The sequence below is a fragment of the Amblyraja radiata genome, chromosome 37, assembly GCF_010909765.2.
Source record: "Amblyraja radiata isolate CabotCenter1 chromosome 37, sAmbRad1.1.pri, whole genome shotgun sequence".
Taxonomy (NCBI): Eukaryota; Metazoa; Chordata; class Chondrichthyes; order Rajiformes; family Rajidae; genus Amblyraja; species Amblyraja radiata.
The window spans coordinates 5,980,262-5,994,982 of record NC_045992.1 but is presented as its reverse complement, the minus strand read 5'-3'; the positions used below and the strand labels follow the sequence as shown (position 1 = coordinate 5,994,982).

Genomic DNA, 14,721 nt, shown 5'->3' with positions numbered 1-14,721 from the left:
AGTGTGGCCGTATTCCATCACCATGAGACCCTGGAATTCCCTCTAAGCAGATACAAAAGTTGTCAATTCACTAGTGCATTGATTTTCTTACACACAAAAATCCTGCTTAAAATATTAATGAATAAGATGGTGATCATATATTGATCAGAGATTATTGATTGAAAAAATCTGTGGTGTTGGTGGTACAGCTGTCCAAAAAAAGAGTATGGTGATTGAGAAAGAGAAGGTTTTGTAAATAGGAGAGCTGCCCTGTGACCCACGTACTTAATCATCATATTTGTCAGTGCTTGACCTTGTGATTGCTTTAAGTTTGAACTGTAAGGAAGGTGAAATACGCTTCAGGCACAAATACTTCTACTGTTCCTCAAATAGAAAGAGGTTGATCTGGAGCAAGTTGAATTGTTAAACACACTGCAACCCCACAGTGCCATTAATTATAACACCTTTAAAATAGCATGAGAGGACAGGAATGGTTTGTCATGTGAATATGATATGAAGAAAAGAGAGAACCATCAGGGAAAATGATAATGGGAGTTTTAAATGCATTTTGGGGAAGAAACAGTGGTAGCTGTCGGAAATGGTCAAATTTACTGATTGCTTTCCTGAAGGAGCACGAGCCAACAAGGCAGCAGATTCTCTTAATTTTACATGAGTAATGACAGAAAATAGCAGGCAGTCTGGTATGTAACATGATTGAATATCAATATTGGGTTTGAAGAGGAAGCAGGAGGGTCACAAATCAGGGGTCAGGCTATAACAAAATGAATTGAAGAGGTAAGGAAGGATTGGACTGGAACTCTATGAGAGAATTCACCGGCTGCCCAAACTGTGGGTGGCACTCGGAATTTGTAAGAAAGTAATTGATGGATTTTAAATCTCTCAAATACAAATGCAAAACTTCAACATTAATATTATCAAGACCCATGACATTGGTGGGACAATTATACATCAATGTAAAAAGCAAAAATAGCAGCAGCAATTCAAGATGCACAGAGCAAAAATGGGAAGGATAAAGAAGTATATACATTGTAAAGTGAGCAGCATAGCGAGAAGTGACAAGCCTGATAAAATTCAACTTGAATATGGCACCTTAAATGACAATAATAGAGGATATAGTAAATGCTTAGCGTTGGTTATCACAATGATAGTGGATGAAATATCAGCGGGAGAGAGTAGGAAACGTGATGAGTGAATAAACTGATAAATGGAAGGTCTTTAGTCGATTTTACACATATGATGATGTGAATACACTCTTGCTCATGGTTATGAGTCCAGTTGGAGATAGAAAGCTGAATGTAAAAATTGAAGGAATTTTCTAATTTGTGGAAACGATATACCTCATGTATGGGGAATGGGAATTCCCATATAAAAATGAATGCTAATTCCTAAGAGACTGCAATACAATACTTCTTATGGTAAGAAATACTGTATTTATATGAGTTAGAAATTATTAAGAAAGATGCTGGAAAAATCGAAGATAGACAAAAATGTGGGAGGAACTCAGCAGGTGAGGCAGCATCTACGGAGAGAAGGAATAGGCGACATTCCGGGTCGGACATTCAGTCTGAAGAAGGGTCTCGACCCGAAACGTCGCCTATTCCTTCTCTCCATAGATGCTGCCTCACCCGCTGAGTTAGAAATGAATTCACCCAAACTTTAATGAAACCTGCTCTTGATTAGTTATATGAAAATAAATAATTAATTGACCTCGGTAAGTGGGCGGGAGAGTGAGTCAAGCTGGATTGCTGCTTCATATACTTGGCATAGAGTTGATAGACAGAGTGAGACCTTCCGTACTCATTCCGTCATTCTGCGTTCAAGTCCTTTGCTTACGTTGTATCCAGAGCATATAAAATTGTCTGGGATTTTTCTCCTGATAATGATAGCTAAAATGTAGGGTGCAGTGGCTTCACTGGGGGAATTGTCTAATTATGCCCTTAAAAATGTTTCAATTACAATTTTGAAATGCTCTATTGGATATCCCAACTGCAACAGTCTGTAGAACGAGTGGCCCCAAACACATTATGTGAAGAGTTGCTTCTTGTCATCAGATAAGCTTCTGATTTTGTTACTTTAACTCACCATGCTAAAAGCAAACTGCTGATTTGTATTTGCTGTTCCCTTAAACCGACAGTGGGCATGGTGCTACCACAAAGAGGTCTGCCTCTTTAAGAATGGCTCCACCGTGCCCATATCCTCAGTCTGTGCACGTCGCTTGTAGCCACAGAGCACTGTCCTTTGCTTAGCTTGGGTTATCTCTGGCCTGACAAATCCTAATGACAAAAAGATCTATCAAATAAAATTAGACTGCAAGCAGATACCGGCTCTGTTTAGCTTGGTAATCTGATCTGTGTCAGACTGAATGTTTAGCCCAGGGCAGCATACATCCAAATCAAATCAACGACTGCTGCGTTCTGTGGCCGGACACATTTGTGTATAAACATCTATACCAAAACGGGATCTGGAGAATTGTGCTTGACGTATGACAACAACAACAATTTCAATTAATACAGTATCTTTAATGTAGCAAATTACCCCAACATGCTTCACTGGAGACTTTGAAAACAAGACTATTGAGGCTAAGTTACTAAAATCAGTGATCAAAGTCTGAAGAAGGGTCTCAACCCAAAACGTCACCCATTCCTTCTCTCCAGAGATGCAGCCTGGCTCGCTGAGGTACCATTTTGTGTCTACCTTTGATCAAAATCTTAGTTCCTTAAGCAGGAAAAGGAACCAGAATTTGTTTGGGAAGCAATTCCAGAGGAAAGGTACCAGAAGACTCAGCAGCAAAAATACCAGAAGACTCGACAGGATTGAGGGAGGTGTCTTGGAGGGTTGTCAGTCTGAGAGAAACTACAGAGATTGAAAGAGGAGAAATCATTGAGGCATTTAAAGCCAGGATGACAATTTTAAAGTTGAGGCACTGCTGGGGTTCATTGCAGGTTAGCATTCATCATGTTAGGACAAAACCAGTTTTGGTCTCCTTAAACTTCTCTGACCAAGAAGCATAAGTAGCCATTCAGCCCATTGATCCTGGTCAGCCATTTAGAATGATCATGATTGATCTTCCACTTTGTCCATGTTCCTGACCTTTCCACCTACTCCTTGCTTTCCAACTAATCTCCTCAAATGTATCGAATTATAGAAATTAGTATACAGTTGGTCAACTGTACTTGCACTTGGTATCAATGTTTCATCCAGAGGAGATTAGAATTGGGGCAGCTGTTATTCCATCATTTAATAAACATCATTTATTATGGATACTCAGAGGTCACTGCCTGTCTTCGATGTTGTAGATCCGATCAATTAACATTTACATCTTTTCTGTGACAATTGCATATAAAGTGATAGTCAGACAACCATACACAGAAAATGAGGCCCTGTGTACCGCTATGCCCATGCCAACTATTGTGCAATAATCCTACCCATTTACTTAAATTAGTAGCCTCAACAAGGGCGCACTTCCATTGCAACGTGAGAAATGATTAACACTCCAAAGCAGCCTACCATGCAAAATCTTATTAAACACCTTGCTGAAGCCCAGATAGACAATATCTATGGCTTTGGCCTTGTCAACCTCTTTTGTCTTCTTTAGCCTCCAACCACCCCTTTGGGAAATGCTTAATTACGTTTATGTTCTCCATTTCAGGAACTTGCTCCTGTAAGTAACGCTGATGCCTCAGCCAAGGCCACAAAACCCAAATCTCGGCGATTACGTTCCCTTGATACTTTTCGTGGGTAAGGTTTTTCTCTTCTTTTGACTGTTGTGATTCCCCTGTGTTTGTACTTAAATGCACTCTGTTGCTACCCTGCTCAGTTTTATCTCTTTGGCTCTTTATTTCCATCATACTGGAAAACACTGAAGCCATCGCTCAGCTTTCTGAATCTATATTTGTTTGAAAATGTCTGCTTTATATATTCAGCGAATCTCAGTTAGTTTCCCAATAGTTACTGCAGGGTTCCTGAAAGATTTCCAATGTTCTCAGGGTTTGTAAAGGGCCTGTCCCACTGTACGAGCGAATTCAAGAGTTCTCCCGAGTTTCCCCTGATTCGAACTCGGTGAATTACGGTAATAGCCACTTGTAGGTACTCGGGGCTCTCGTGGACATCGTGTTGAAAAATCTTCACGAGTCTTCACGAGTTTACCGCGTTTCCTGAGTACCTGCCGTTAGAATTACGAGCCGCTAAGAGACGTCCCGAGCTCCAACGTAACCGCTACGTACATTCTATGTGCTTACCACGAGTTTGATTTTTTTTTAACTCGGAAGAGCTCTTGGCTTACCTCGGACAGTGGGACAGGCCCTTTAGTATCAGTAGAGATGAGCCTGCTGCTTTATTCCAGACAACGGGTTTTTAAGGACAAGATAAGACTCTATATTTTCATACTCCAGCATTGTGTGTCCTTTTTTATAAACCAGCATATGTAGTTCCTTGTTTCCACATTTTACTGCTCCACAATAACATCTCCTTAAGATATGCCTACCTTGAAGAAGTCCTCCTCCTCTCTCCAATGAGAGTTCTGTGTGGGACTCTCTGTCACTGTTACCCCTCTGTGATTCCTGTTGCTCTCCTGCTCCTTGATGAATCCGAAGAGGGATCCTGACCCAAAATATCGGCCAACATGTTCTCCAGAGATGTTGTCTGACCCGCTGAGATTAGTCCAGCACTTTGTGTCTTTTTTGTAAACCTGGATCTGCAGTTCCTTTTGTCCGATATTCATTGACCATAATACCTCTTCAGAAAGTATTCTGATGGGATGCATCTCAGCCTGGCATGACAATTGCTCAGCTCTTAGCTGCCTGAATCTGCAGAGCTTGGCGAACAATGTCCAATCCATCACAGGTCTGTCATTTCATTCCATCCTGTCCATCTTCATCGTGCATTGCACCAGGAAGGCTGGAAGTATTGTCAAGGAAGACTGCTACCCAGGCCACTTGCTTTCCTCTCTACTTTCTTGGAGAAGGTACAGGAGCTTGATAGTCCAGATATCCACTGTAATTCACCTCCTGAACCAGTCACCTCTTTCACACCTCATTGCTGGATGTGCTGCCACACACTCTTACTTTCAACTCCATCTCATCCAATTATTATTTTATTGTACTTGAATTTTCTTTTGCATGACTTGGATTTTTCATTACAATCTTGCATTATTCTATGGTTTCGCTCTCGTCGTATTTATTGTAGTATTTATCGTTATTGTAAGTATACTGTTTACTGTATGAGCTTCATGTGAACAAGGAATTTCATTGCAATCTGACATTAGACATCTAAATCTGAATCTAAAGTGTTCAGCTGTGTGGATTGTTTCACAATTTCAGGAGCACTGGCTAAGTTCAGACGTAAAATGCTTTCTATGTGTAATGTATATGACTTCCTCATTACTGCATGAATTTCCTCAGGGGCAATCCAGTTTTTTTGTCCACAAAGACATGCTGATAATCAAATTGACTGTTGTAAATTTTAAGTTTGTAGAGGTAAGTGGCAAAATAGAATGGAGTTGGTGGGCATAAACGAGGTTTAGCAGAAAATCAGGAGGGGAGAATAGGACTGCTAGTATTGCTTTTGGAGGTAGCATTAACACAATGGGCAGAATGGCCTCCATCTGTGTTATATTTAGTCAGTAAGCTCTGCAGTAGCAACACAAGCTACTGAATGTGCAAGATGCAAAAGCTAGTGTAGCAGCAGCTGGACACTTGATCATCTTCTAGGATGTAAAGGGATTTAATAGCTATGACAGAATGGATTATGCCATGAAGTGGTGAAAGGTCATCGCCTGGTTACAGGGCAATTAAAAAAAATATATATATTGTTTTCTGATGTGTGTGTGAGATGTCGTTCATCAAAATAACAAAATGAAATAAACAGCATCTGCTCCGTGGGAAGAATGGAGTGCTGTTTATTTATTTTTCCTATTTTTTAAATTATTAAAGCGCAATCTGGGTTGAGTGGTTTTTAATCTGATTTGTATGCTGTGCATATTGTACGGTACCAGACTCTAGGATGCTAAACCCGATCGCTGTCATTGCAAGCATATGATAATTAAGTGAAGTGCCTGCAGATTACAGGGTTAATGACTTGTCCCACTTTCACGATCTAATTCACCACCTTTTTTACTCGTGGACATTTTTCATCATGTTGAAAAAACGCCCCGACCTACTTGATGCCACGAGTACCTACGACTACGACTAGCATCACGACCTACCTACGACCTCGTGACGACCATGCTGCGAGTATGAGTCAAGGGCAAACTCGGCAGAGGTTGTGAATTAGGTTGTGAAAGTGGGACAGGTCCTTTAGGGCTGAAATAAGACAATTGCTTCTCATAGTAGCAAGATAAATGTTTGTATCCAATAAATTATTTTCAATAGACATAATTATATACCCAGTCAGAGATAGGTTTTATTGGGGAAAGTGGGCAAGCCCAAATGATTTAAAATAAAAGTTGGGTATATTTGTGGAATAAATTGTGTGGGCAAGTTGGGCTGAAGGGCCTGTTTCCACATTGTATCACTCTATGACCCTAATGGCAGTGTGTCTGTGATATCATTCGGCAACTTGCGGTCTGCAAGAAAATGTGTATCTGTATCCATGTCGTACATTATGAAGCCTCTTAGAAATAGCTCCAAAGCCTTCAGATAATGTTGAGCCTTTTTGAAATTAATTTCCTCTTCCTCAGTGGTCAAACATGAGAGCCACTTGGGGGAGAGTAAGAACTCACAACTTCCAGTGGCTGGTCATCTGCAGTGTTGGATGATGGAGAAGTTCACTCATGAACTCAGAAACTCCCAGGCACTTTGTGAAGTTATGTCTATGGCTCACAACATTCACTGAAACATAATTTCTACCATGATTGGGGCTCATAGATTTGGTTAAACTGTTCAAAATGAACAGTTGTAATAGAACATGGAATTGTCCACGGAAATGTAGGCAATGGGCCAAGATGGATTCCAGGAAGGATATTTTATGGACATAACAGATCTTTTATATCAGAGGACAAGCAATGGCAATGAGTTGCAGCATTCCTTCACTAATACACAGGAATGTCAATTGCTCTTAGCCAAAAGTGCTGGAGAAACTCAGCGGGTGCGGCAGCATCTATGGAGCGAAAGAAATAGGCAACGTTTCAGGCCGAAACGTTGCCTATTTCCTTCACTCCATAGATGCTGCCGCACCCGCTGAGTTTCTCCAGCACTTTTGTCTACCTTCGATTTTCCAGCATCTGCAGTTCCTTCTTGAACATGTCAATTGCTCTCAACAAGTGAGACTTGAACTAGCAGCCATCTGCTTCAGAGTACAAAATGCTCCCCACCAGAACACAGCTGGTATTGCACTCTTCATAATATAGAATATAAACCTTTGAACTAATGCGATATTCCAAGGAAGTCTGGATATTTTGATGTCCACATTTTCCTAGCCTCCGATTGACGTGGCAATTGGTGCAACAATTAGTGCTGTTGCCCCAATGCTCCAAGGGTCTGGATTCAATCCCAGCCTCTAGTCCTAGTTGAGGTGTACAGTATATGAATGTTCTTCATGATCTCATGGCTTTCCTCCAGGTGTTCTTGTCAGTAGCATGCTGGCAGCTTAATTGGATACAGTAAATATTGGTTAATGGAGGCTGGTGGCAAAAAGAATCAAAGGAGAGTTGCTGGGCATGCATGAGAGAGAATAAATAGCTGGAGAGGTGGAATGGGATTTCTCCCAACGAGCCAGCATGGACTTAATGGGCTTGCATCGCCTCCTTTGTTGTTGCCTGTGTAAGATAAAGAGTGAATCTTCCACTTAATTTTGATGTTCTTATTTCTGCTCTAAATGAAAGAACCTGTGGAAGACAGTTCTTAAATCAGACAAAAAATCCTGGAATGTTATGGAATCTGAAGTTAGCAATATATGGGTCCAGCAGACCCTTTGTGTATTGTAGCCAAGGCGACTGAGTTTCTGTTCCACAGTTGTTGTTCCTAAGAATAAGTCAATGATCGTAGAGGTCCAATGAATAAAGACAGAATTGGGCAGAATCTGCCACAAGAAAGAAATAGGCTCTGATTATTCCTCAAAATTGGTTCATGTTGCAGATTCCTGTCCCTAAGGTCAGGTCTCTTACAATATATGGTTTCAGGTGACAGTGGGTGTGAAATGGCAGTATGTGTTAACTGAATGCAGAAGTTAGTCCCTGATACAAGGAAACCTGATCACAACGCAGAAGTACATTTCAACAGTTTCTATCCTATCATCTAGGATATATTAATAAAAATATGATTAATTTCATGTCTGAATGTTACTGGGTCCGTTGATGGAATTTCAAAGTCTGCAATTTCTGATTGCAAAACATTTGGTCCTGGTGATTGATGGAGGAGGTAAATCCACTGAAGCAAACAACAAAACTATTAACACCCCATTAATCCCAATAAATGAAATCTAGCAATAAACATGGAAAAAGTAAAGGTCAGTCCAAATTAAAATGGTGATATCTCAAGAGTGGTTTGCTATGAAAACAGAATAATTGTCTTTCATTTAAATTGGAGTGAAATAGGGATTTTGATGGATGACCTTTTGGACCAATCCTTTGAGCAAGAAAGGATTGCCTGAGAAATTAATTACAATTATACAATTATACAATTGGAAAAGTTTCTGCAGTAAAATGTGATAATAACGATTTCCAGATTGCTCTGCACCACTCTGGAATGTCTGTGTGTGATACAACCTTCAGGAGTTCCAGCCATCATCACCACTTGACTGAATTCCTGAAGACTCTGGGACTACGGATGCTGGCCATCACATCCCGCCCGAGTTGCGGGGTTGAAGAGCTCCTGGAGCGGGGCCTTACAGCACCGCCCCGCGCGGCTTGGAATGGCTGCGGGACTGCGAGCGCCCGCCGGGGGCTCTAACACCAAGACCCGGTGCGCGACCTTGCATCACCCGGCGTGGCTTTAATGGTCGCGGGACAATTCGCCATCGTCCGCCGGGGGCTTTGACTTTGACATCGGGGGGGAGAGTGCAGTGGAGAGATAAGTTTTTTTGGCCTTCCATCACAGCAATGTGATGGATGTTTATGTAAATTATGTTGTGTCTTGGGTCTATTTGTTTGTAATGTATGGCTGCAGAAACGACATTTCGTTTGGACCTCAAGGGGTCCAAATGACAATAAATTGAATTGTATTGTATTGTATTGTATCCCTCCACCCCTCAGTACTGACACCCAGACAGCACATTTCCACAACCTTAACCATTTAATGCTTTTAACTGCCATTAAGCCATCCTTGGCTATCTCCTGAAGAGAAGAGACCCAGTCTGTTCATCCTTTCCTGATATGCAAACCTTGATTTTCTGATAGTAACGTAAATCTCTCTATGCCTTCTCCCATATCTCTATATTTATATTATATGTTGACAAGGCTGTAAAAGCACTCTTATATGTGCTGTAAACAATATTTCCCAACATCAATTCTGTCCCTTTTGAAATAAATTCTTGACATTACATACAATATTTTATGGTATCAATAAATGGTTTACTATAGGGTGTTTTTAATTGGTAGGTGACTAGTTGGAACCCATTTGGCTCCCTTTACTAATGGGATTAAAAAAATGCATTGTGAGTATTTACATAACAAGTTAATGTATTTTGGGCCAATTTGCAGACTGGGGTCTTGCATTTTTTTTGTATTATCATCCTTCATTGATTTATTCAGATTCAGTGCAAATACATCTTTTGAGCACTCTGTTGCCTCTATCACAAAATAACAGCAAGACACAAGACGTAGCGAGATGCGAATCAATCTATAGCTCTTATGTCCAATGTATTTTTTTAAATTTTAATCAATGTATTCCATTAATTGCATAAGGATTTTTGTTCCTGACACTCTATGTGGTGCCCAACCATCATTCAAACCAAAGTTAAATAAATTACATTGCTTAGTTAATATAGGCGCATGAAAAAAGTCTACTATTACAGTATATCCTGAAATAAAAGCATCGAGCTGTACAGCATGGAAATGGCTCTTCAGCCCAGCTTGTCCACCTTTAAAAAGTGTTTAAAATGGAAAATTCTACATTTGACTGATCATATTAATTTAAATTGAAGAAAAGTTGGATATTTTATTACACAGGCAGAGGTTGAGTTGTTGGCAGGTAATGAAAGCAACATTAGTTAGTTATGCACTGCTGGGACACAGACATTTAGATAGAGAAAATCCGTTAATATTTCAGATGCAGGCTTGTCAGAATCTCTGATACTGTGCTTGTTTGAAGCATTCATTCATTTTTGTTCTGTTCAATGGACTGGCTGTGCATCTACTGACGTTACTTTAAGCATTTACATTTTTTTCCTGTCCATCCAATGTGACTTCCAATACAGAAAGAGAGGACAGTTGTGAATCAGGTTTAATTCCAAGCACAGGCATTGGTTGGTGGCTTCATCACCGAGAGCGATGGAAGGAATGAGAACTGCACCTCCCAGTCAAGCAGTCAACTGTGCCAGTGCCAAAGCAGGAACAGACAGAGCTTCAAAGAGTGCAGTGCCTTTATTCCTTATCATGGAATCAATAAATAATTTCTAGAGCCCATCGGCAGCTTTGAAAGAAATAAAAAACACTAGCTTCTGGAAATATCCAGAGTCAAAATTACACACACCCTCCCCCTCCCTCCCCCCCCCACCCCCCATCTCCCCTCCCTCCCCCCACTCCCCCTCCCTCCCCCATCTCCCCCCCTCTCCCCCCCACTCCCCCCTCACCCCCCCTCTCCCCCCTCACCCTCCCCTTCTCCCTTCACCCCACCTCTACCCCCACTCCCCCCCTCTCCCCCCTCCCTCCTCCCTCCTCCTCTTACCCCTCTCCCCCTCTGTGTGTGTGTGTGTGTGACGCTGCAACCCCTCCCCCCCCAACAACGCACGTTGAGGGGATGGGACCCCCTTGATCTAGTGACCATTAAATGTGTGTATCCCTCCATTGGTGTGGCTTGGTTCTGTTGAGAGGTCTGACAACTTTCTGTATTTGTTTTGCATTTTCAGCATCTGCGGTTTTTTTTGCTCCAATAATCAGAAATTAAAGTGGCAAAGAGTGATTAGTTTCCATAGGAAATTCTATCCTTAATTTTGTGCAGTGCGTGTTATTTACAGTGATCACACTCAGACATCTATTTGATTAACATAACCAATCCAACCTGGATTAGATTAATATTAGACATTTGTGTGACAGTGTAATGATTATAATGTAGACTGTGCAGTGCTATCTTTGGAATGAAACAAGCCAAGAATAATGCAGCTTGTAATTTTAGATTGATAGCCTCGAGGTCAGCCAACTTCACAAGGATGGAGCTTCAGAGGTTTACATCTCTGCAGTTTCCCTACCGGTACTTCCCTCCCCCTAGGGGTTAAGTACTGTAAATTGGTGAAAATCCATGTTGCTGTTGCCTGTACATCATCTGCTGGATGGAACAGACAGATTGTCTGAATGGAATTGCACTGTCATAGAGTTTCTTCCATTCTACCTCTATTAATCATTTTCATGCACACAAAATCTTATGAATGGCATGCCATAACTGAGGTTAATGTTAATGGCGAGATATAGCAATAATCTTTGTTACATTTCCAAAATGTTGTGAATAGATGAACATCCAAACTACAGCCAAGAGCGAAATGTAACATGCCAACTCTGACATTCTGGCTCACATAACTCTGCCAATAATTTTCGTTTAGCTTAGCTTACCGGGTTTGCGCCGTACGATGGCAGCCTCGTCAACAGTCTGTCTCGTCCTTTTCTCCTTTCGTTGTTTTTAATGCGTTGTTAAATGTATGTTTTAGTGTATCTTTGGTGTTGTATTATGTGGGGCGTGGGGGAAACATTTTTTAATCTCTTTCCTCGACGGAGATGCGACTTTTTCCGTGTCGTATCTCCGTCCGCACTGTGGCCTAACATCATGGAGCTGGCTGGCCTTTTGCTGTGGATCGACTTCGGGAACTCCAACCGCGGGAGCCTGCGGACTTAACAACGTGGAGCTCGCGATCCCTTGGTTAGGAGGAACTTTGACCATCCCGATCGTGGGAGCTTCGATCGCTGGCTGCGGGAGCTTCAATCGCCCCGATGTGGATGGTTCGACTGCCCCGACCGTGGGAGAAAAGGAGGGAAGAAGATAATACATTATTGCCTTTCATCACAGTACGCTGTGGTGGATTTTTATGTTAATTTTTATGTAGTTGTGTGCCTTGTTGCTTTTTTTGGTATGACTGTGTGGCAAATCAAATTCCTTGTATGTTGGGTCAGGTCGGGGGGAGTTCCCCCCGCCACGGGTACCATGTAATCCCGTGCTACCTGCTCCATGGTCGGATAGTCGGCGACTAAACCGTCTCCCCCACCTGGTTTGCCAGGTGAGGAGGGGGCTGTGGACCCCCAGCAGGACCATAAACAAGACCTGTCAAAGGGCGGATGAGCTTCTAGCTTTGACCACTGAGTAGAAAACATTGTATTCATGAACTATTCTAGGACCAACGCATAGTGTTTGCCGAGACCAGTGCCATGTTGATGGAGCTCTTACATCTTCAGATGAGGTAATGAACTCTGCTCCATCTTGTTTACCCTTGAGGTTCAGATGAGTGTTAAAGGTCTTGAAGTACTTTGAAATAGGGCATTATTTAGTCATTTATCAAATGAAGTTGTTGCAGTAAACGGCACCATTTATTTTCATATTTACATTCCTAATTGGTCACACACCAAGGAGTCAACCACATCGCTGGATGTGGAGTTACATATAATCAAATACAGGGAAGGATCGGTAATTTCCTTCCCTCAGGAACATTAATGAAGCTGATGAGTTTTTCCAACCACCCAGTAGTTTCAAGGTCACTGCCACTAAGATTAGCTTTAATTCCAACTATGTTCAATTAATTGAACTTAAATTCCCCAGTTGCTATTGTGGCATTCAAACACATGTCTCTGGATCAACAGTTCAGAACTCCTGCTGTTGTGGCAGTCATTTTAATATTGTTTTGCCATGTTACATTATTAAAACCTAAGCAGTTTTAAATTTTTAATTGAAAGTTGACCAAGCATCAGGTGTATTTGCAAAAGATTTTCCCTAAATTTCAGCTCATAATTTATATTCAGAAATATTACCAAAAGCTTTCTGGGAGCTTAAATAAATGAATTATATTCACAGATTACCCCAGTCCAACAGTTGGATATTTTGTCAAAAAAAAAAGCATTCAAGTTCAACAATTGATCTGGTGACATCATTTACTGAATATGCTCCTGAGCAATGCTATTACTACAAAACTGGTGAATTTAACCCTATGTTTTAGGTGAATTGAACTTTTCACACGCCCATTCTCCAATTGCCAATCGTGTAGTGGTGTGTTGATTCATTGGGTTGTGAGGTCATTCTCACCTCTGCACTATCTGTGGCATTTCAACATGTCCCATTGTCTTTTCCCTGTTTCCCATTGCTGAGTCCACTAAATGTGTGACCAGTGTCAATTATCTTCTATATATGTGTCTATCTTCAATTATACAGTGTTTATTATCCTCTTTCTTTCTATAGTGACAATTATACTCTATGATAAATGTAATCATTACAATAAATCAACAGCAAAGGGCCAGATATTAAGGCTTTATTCAGACAGTGACTTTTATGGTTTCAGGAAAAATGAGTTTGCGCTTAATCTGATTCTCTGGGACACAAGTCTGGAGCACAGTAATGCCAATAATTCACCACTAATTGAAGAATGGCACATTTGTGTAGGAGGTGATTCTCTTTAGGTTTCAAGCTGTTTTTTTCTAGGGGTGTGTTGTGAGGTTTTCTTTTGGTGATATTTGAATACTTGATCAATGTATCGCAAGCCTCAAACAGTAGATTGGCTACTAATTTCATAAATGTACATGTCGAAGTGGTATAACTTAATATTTTGGCTTTGAAATGAGAGAAATCAAGTCACCGAAGCCACCCGTGAATGTGTCGATAACATTTGAGCATTATCTATCTGTGATTTACAGTTGTTTATTTTAATTATTGCTAAATTAAGACTAGTTGTATACTGGAGTTTCCGACGTACTCTTTTAGTATTTGAGCTTCCTTATTGGGAACTGGGACCAATGCATTACATTTTTAAAAATGTATATACTTAAACATGGCAACCTGGAGATTCTGTTAGGGTGTATTAGTTTGTCTAACAGAAATGGAGACATTTCAGCCAAAGGTGCAGCAAGCAATTCGACTAATTGTTGGAGGTCTGGGAAGATATGACCTGTAGAATATATAAGGGAGGAAAATTAGATGTCATGTATTTGGAATTGTCTGGAGGGGTATTGCAGAGATTGCTGCTCAAGCCCCAGCTACTTACAATCTATGTTAAGAATTTGTTTGAAGATAATGGTTCGTAAGTATAAACTCAGTAGGGGTGTGACTGTGAGCATAGTGAATGATTCAAGGGACTATGGGGAAACCAATTGAGCGGGCGAGAACAATGCATATTGAACATGATGTGGAAAAATGTGAAATCATCCACACTGGAGCACATAATAAACCAGCAGAGTATTTGTAAAGTGACGCAAAGTTAGTTAGTATTGATGTTCAAATGGACCTGGGCCTGTACATATGTCACTGAAAGCCAACATGCAAGTACAACCAGCAGTTTGAAGGCAGATGGTAGGCTGTGCATCTCTATCAAACCCTTTATAATGAAAGGGTTTGAATACAAGAGTAAAGACATTTTATTGCAATTGTATTAAGCTTTGGT

General features: G+C 40.9%; 1 protein-coding gene across 1 annotated transcript in view; it reads left to right on the top strand.

Moving 5' to 3' along the window:
• The window catches only part of LOC116966482 (heparan-alpha-glucosaminide N-acetyltransferase-like), a 110,103-nt gene that overhangs the window by 4,036 nt on the left and 91,346 nt on the right, over nucleotides 1–14,721 (top strand). The window contains exon 3 of the mRNA XM_033012765.1: nucleotides 3,650–3,738. Within this exon, the coding sequence (XP_032868656.1) occupies nucleotides 3,650–3,738 (89 nt within the window). The remainder of the gene's footprint in view (nucleotides 1–3,649; nucleotides 3,739–14,721) is intronic.